This window comes from Notolabrus celidotus, chromosome 5 (genome assembly GCF_009762535.1).
Source record: "Notolabrus celidotus isolate fNotCel1 chromosome 5, fNotCel1.pri, whole genome shotgun sequence".
Lineage (NCBI taxonomy): Eukaryota > Metazoa > Chordata > Actinopteri > Labriformes > Labridae > Notolabrus > Notolabrus celidotus.
Window position 1 is genome coordinate 22,866,212 of NC_048276.1, and position 6,000 is coordinate 22,872,211.

At 42.1% G+C, this 6,000-nt stretch overlaps 1 protein-coding gene across 1 annotated transcript in view; it reads right to left on the reverse strand.

Moving 5' to 3' along the window:
- The window catches only part of dscama (Down syndrome cell adhesion molecule a), a 121,149-nt gene extending 116,120 nt beyond the window's left edge, over window positions 1–5,029 (reverse strand). Inside the window, exon 1 of the mRNA XM_034682905.1 lies at window positions 4,501–5,029. Within this exon, the coding sequence (XP_034538796.1) occupies window positions 4,501–4,543 (43 nt within the window). The 5' untranslated portion in view covers window positions 4,544–5,029. The remainder of the gene's footprint in view (window positions 1–4,500) is intronic.
- Between the last annotated feature and the right edge of the window lie 971 nt (window positions 5,030–6,000).

Genomic DNA, 6,000 nt, shown 5'->3' on the forward strand with positions numbered 1-6,000 from the left:
GCTAGGTGTCAGAGGAAGTGATAAACAGCAGGGGCATCTTCTGATGAAACATTTTGACGTTGAAAGAAAGGAGGATTCGTTTTTCGCAGGATGAAAACATTACTCACACGTGCTGGACAAAATCAGCAATGCAATAGGAGGTAACACTTTATCCACAGGGGGCGCCTAAATCAAAAGCTACAAGTTTTCTCAGAAGAGCTTTCAAGAGAACTTTTTTGATAAGTGTTCACCAATTTAATTTTGTGTTTAGTGCCTAGACATAGCCTAAAAAATTGCAAATTTGGGCAGCATGATTCATGCTATTTCCATGACTGTCCTTATATGAATGTGACACATTCAACATATGGACAAAGTTTTAACGTAGGGTGTAAAAAGAAAGATAATGTTATGAAAAGCAACGGTAAGCAAAAAATGAAACAAAAAAGGGAGAACTTGTAGAAATGAGGAGTCTGCTTGTCATAAGAATCGCTTTCATGATAATGTGGATTACTCAGTATTAGAATCAATATAATGTTGCATTACTTAAGTGACCAAGCAGAAACTGGTTAGTTTCTTGAATGAGTGAAGCTACAGCACTTTCAAATGTGACTTGTGACTGTTGCAGCAACGAGGCCTCAGAATTGAATGTAAAATGTAAAAAAAGTCGTCCTGAAAAGGGGTGGATGACGTTTTGAGGCAGACCTTGTTTGGTGAGGATGGGCTTGGGAGTTAAACTCAAGCATATCCTGGCAGTAAACTGGGAGCAAGTTGTGGTTCTAATGAAAATGACAAATTACAATTGTGAAAACGACTGGAAGAAGTGAGTACAACTACTCCTCCAATTGGAGAATTTTATCATTTGAATCAAATATTTCTGCAGGGTAACATAATACTCTGCATGTGAACATTTAACAGACACAGGTAAAGATAGAGACATTCAAACATTCACCATGCATTCACATCATTCAGCAAATCAGAAAAGCCCAGCTAGATAACTAATGTGCACACTTTCAGATCTGTTAATGTATCACATATCAACATTAGAGTATTGTCTTCCTCATATCTTGCATCCTAAACTTTGATCTGTGGAAACATACATGATTTTTTTTAGGGTGGCAAACATGATGTCTTTAAGATTTCTAGTATGAGTTATGTGTTATTTCAGTATGAATACTCTGAAAACCATTTATTATGGAGTTCATTCAAAAGAAGAAAATGAATGTAGTTTCTTGGTGAAAGGCTTGTGTTTTCCCTCTATCAGAGCTGATCTCTTAATGATTTGGCTGACAGTAAAACTGCAAACAGCTTCAGTGGTAAAATAATATAGATATACAGCACCAAATTATGTCCATTACTGCATTATCTCTATTGCAAACCCACCTCTCCTCTCTGAGTTTGATTGATGATGATCTCTGTCTTGATCTGGGTTCATATTGTGCTTTATTTCTTACTCCTGATTAGACTGAACAGTCAAACTGCTGCTGACAGCTGCTTTTCATCTGTACTGCTCCTGCATCTTTGTTCAGCATGAAGAAGCTGTGTTCAATCTGTTGCTACGATGAACTGAAGCAGAAAAAAAGGCAGCGAGAAAAAGAAAAATTCTGCTGCTGCATTAATCATGTTTGAAAACTGGATTAAGTCGGACTGAAAATGCTTATGTTTTAATAAGCGGTGGAACCTTTCTCCGGCAGCCCCTTGCCATCCTAAACTGAACGCTAAAAATACCCACGCACAGAGTGATGCTAAGAGCCAATTGAGGAGCTCGCTGTATATTTACACAGCTTATTAGTGTCCAATTGAGCATGTGTCAGATTTCCCCCCTCTGGCATAGCTGAGCAAAAACAACATTATGCCATTCCCCCAATTTTATCTCTTCATCACCAGAATATGTTGTTCCCATTCCATTTAGCTTTTAATAGACACTTCTGCAAGAGCACTTTAAACGCTCAAGCACTGCAGAAGTGAACTCCACAGCAGATTTTACTCTCTACAGCGCTGAATTGTTTATATCTACTGTAGATGAGATTGCAAATGTGTGCTCAAATTGGCAAATGGCAATTCAGAGCAAAATGGAGTTTGTTCAGTTGATGCTATTCATGAAACACCTCTGCAAAGCTACAGAAAGCTGTGGTTGTAATCTTTTAAATATACTCAACCAACAAGCAATGCAAATATGAACATAAACCGGCTTTAACAGGCTACCCTGTGCAGACAAAAGTCATCTTAACTGTTCAAGCAATGGTGAATTTCAATGAGATCAAGTGTTGAGCAGCACTGTTATCAGGCTGAAATCTGTCAGGAAGCATCACCAGGGTCACCTGAGCAGAGTGCAGCGTTGCTCGAGCCCAAAGCCCACACTGCAGCAGCACTCATTACCCAGTCTCCATAGAGACAACCTCAGCAGCCTGTACTGGACCTGAGCCCTAAAAGCCTTTATTTGAGAAACACACGTCTCTCTGTCCTGAAGAGGTACAAAATGTACGATTGTGATGGAAGCTGCTCATTAAAACTAATGTCTGCAGCCAGAATAAATGTGCAACAGAAAGAACACAGTCTAAGATCAACAATTAGGATCCTTTTATGTCACCGTACAGTGGATTTAGCGTGGTACAGAAAGAAGCAAAAATACAGAGAGAAGGTTGTGTAATTTTTGCCACAAAAGCAACATTCGGATCTTTGAATCAATAGAAAAGGTCAGCGTCAAATGAACCAAGTCTGTCGATATGAATGGTACTGCATCAGCAGCGACCACAAAACGTAGCATTCATCACAATTACAAGTGCTGTTGCTGCCATTCAAAGTTTCCATGTAGATGTCTCGAGCAGCAGCCATTTTGCAGCGCTGTTGCCTGGACCAAAGAGACTGAAAGAGCTGTTCAAAAGCAAAGCGATGATTGTGCTCAGCAAACACAGATTTCTGCACAGCACTGAGGGAGATCTGAAATGGACATTGGTGTCCTCTGTGTCTTGAAAATGACTCGAGTCAGATATTTAGAGAGGAGTCTTTGCTACACCAGCGTTGATGCGTTGACTTGATTCTCTCCTAGAAATAAACACTGCCTTCGTTGAACCCTTCAGCATGGCCACAAAATGGTTTTCCTGTCATCTTTGCTTGACGCATCGCCCTCTGCTCTCTCTTTACATTGTGTCCACTTTGATTTTTTTTAACCCCTTTCTTTCCGTCTGCCTTTTAGAACATTTTCTGAATACCCCAATTTTCTTTCAAGCTGATTTCTGCCCCCCAACACGCGCACATCATTCCACCCCCTACCCCACAGCCCCTTGTCCTCCTCACTGCCCCCCCTTTCCTTACACACCCTTCTTGTATTCGCTGTAAAAAAAACCATTCACCTTTAGTCTAAAAAAACAAACAAAAGGCCCTTATCAAACCTGTCCTTTGAGAATTCGCGGAACAAAAACAGATCTGGATGCCTTTTGCAAGAGGTACACTTGGGCAAGGGTGATAAGGGCTTGTGTCTTTTTTTTTCCAATCCAAAATGACTCCATGTCTGTGCTTCTAATATGGCGGGTGCAATGCCAGAAAAAAGAACAGCCAACCTATTTAATCCCTTTTCAAGAAGATACTCGATAAAATCAACAAAAAGCATGCAAACAAGAAATCATAGATGCAAGTTACACTAGTAAATGCTTCAAATAAAAATACAGATTGCTTATAGCATAGGATGGAAGTAAATGTGCTACGTTTTGCATCAACATGCCTCAGTTCAGGAGTTTTTGAATCAAAAGTAATTATAACATCTGAAAATAAATCTTTTTTTCTTCTGTTCAGTGAAAGATTGCTCTGTATGAGCTCAATTCTCAACATGTTGAAGATTTAGATGAATAAATGAATTGAATGTAGAATTGAATACACCAATGCAATGTGCAAATGTGTTGCAATAAAATGATTTACTCTCAGATAATTTCTTTAAAGCCAGCAATCTGAACCAGGGATTGAAAACTGTTGATTTGCATATTAAGCATCTAAATTTGAGGCATGAAAATGCACTCAGACTCAGGCCTAATGCAGCTTGTTGAGAGTCCATGGATAATCCTTCATGGTGCAAACTGAGAATAGATCCAAACATTTAGAAGAATGTATTTGAAGTCCAGATTTATCTAAATAATCAAAGCATAAAAAGAAAAGACATTTGTATTTTAAAAGCCTTCTTCCTCACGTTGTACAGGCTGCACCTATCAGTCAACCTACATTTCTCCTCTCCCTCTGTGTCCCTCTCTGCTGGTCTGCCTCTGTTTGAGGGTCTTAAATGGTCAAAATGCATGAGTGGTTAAACGTTTTTATACTTCATCTCTGCAAAGGTTAATGTGTGGAACTATTAGACACCCGAAATAACCACAATGCCAGTGTCAGGACATAGCAACAAGCTGTTCTTCCATTTAGAAAAATCAATATCTCTACGGAGAGAATGTTTAGTAATTATGTATCTTTTCTTATCAATAAGAAATGCATAGGATTATTAAGGTAAACTTGAAGTTTAAGGTGCACAGATGCATCACCTACCATTCAAGATGCACTGGGAAAAGATGAGAGCCAATATCCACATGCCCCGCTCCGTTCAATATCCAAGCTTATGCTTTTTCTTCTTCTCTCCCCGCACTCTTTCTGCTTGTTGTTTCTTCCTTTTATTTCTTCAACAAGTCTGTTGCAATGAAAGAAAAAGGGAGCTTGGAAATCTCTCTCCCCCTCTCTCTCTCTTTCTCTCCCTCTCTTTCTTTCAATCCTTTGCGTTGGGAAGGAGAAGAAGAAGAAGAGGAGGTTTGAGCTTCTTCCTGCTGCTGATTGTCTCCGGATGATACGGCGGGAGATACTGTATGATCCACAGCTGTGCGTCTCCCCCTTTTTTTGGACTGACCGCAGCGCACCGCACCGCACCGCGCCGGGCCTCAGTGCAGCCGTCCCCCCGTGTCGGAGCGCTGCTCTGCGAGGATCATGAGGAAGCTCGGCTCGGTGCGCTCCGGTCCAGGTGAGCTGTGCTGCTGCTGCTGAGTCAGAGGCTCGAGACGCATAGGACACACCGCCTCTGCGCACACCCAACTCCACGGTTAAACAATTAAAACCACAAAACAAAAAAAGCAAACGGCTCCAAAATTCGGAAAAATAACCAACAAAAAAAAGAATCAGAAGTCTATGCAGTGAGAACAGCCAAACATGTCATCTCAGGTGAATGGAGAAAAAAAATGCGTAAAAGTTGGATATTTTCGAGGATTTCGGAGCGCATAGAGTTGATTGTTAGCTGCGCTGGAAACTCATTCTCTCTTCGCCGCCTCTCTCCGTCCGGCGAGCAACAAGCACACGCATCTTCCCCCCGCAGCCGCACACACAAACTGCGCACACTATAGTCCCTGCGCTTAAAACCTGCGCTGCCTCACAGCACTGTGGAATAAACCCTCGCCTCCTTCTCCGCAGCCGCCTTGCTCCCTCTCCATTGCCTTAAAGGTGCAGGGGTGGGGAGGTGGTGGGGGGGCTAAAGGGGCGCGCAGCTGAACCCTCTGAAGGAAAAACAAACTCTCTCTTTTGTTTTGTTTTTATCACAGAGAAGACGGATCACAGTGTCCCACTCTGAGAGGGAATACTGTACAGTAACATATGCGAGAGAGAATTAGCCCATGCAGGACATCCGTGTGTGGTTTGCTGGCGCTGTAGCAGGCTGGAGGATGGATGCTGAGGGAGGGGAGGGAGGGAAAGGGAGGGAGTGATGTAGGCTACACCTGACTGGATACTATGTAGGCATTTGGTGAGGGGAGAAAAGGCTAAATTATCTTAATTGGAGGAGATCAGATCCTGTCTTTTAATGTGTTTTCTGGATAATTTATGAGCCCCCAGGGGCATTTTTGGGGATCCTGCCAGCCTTGCCCCTGCATTCATTAATTGACCTTGACAAATATAAGCAGCAACCCCCCCAATGCACCAGGGGGCATCAAACGGCAGCCATGTCAGGCATCCACAGCCCCCTGTGTGCTTCACCTCCATTCAAGGAGGCTGTGGATTGATATTCGAGTA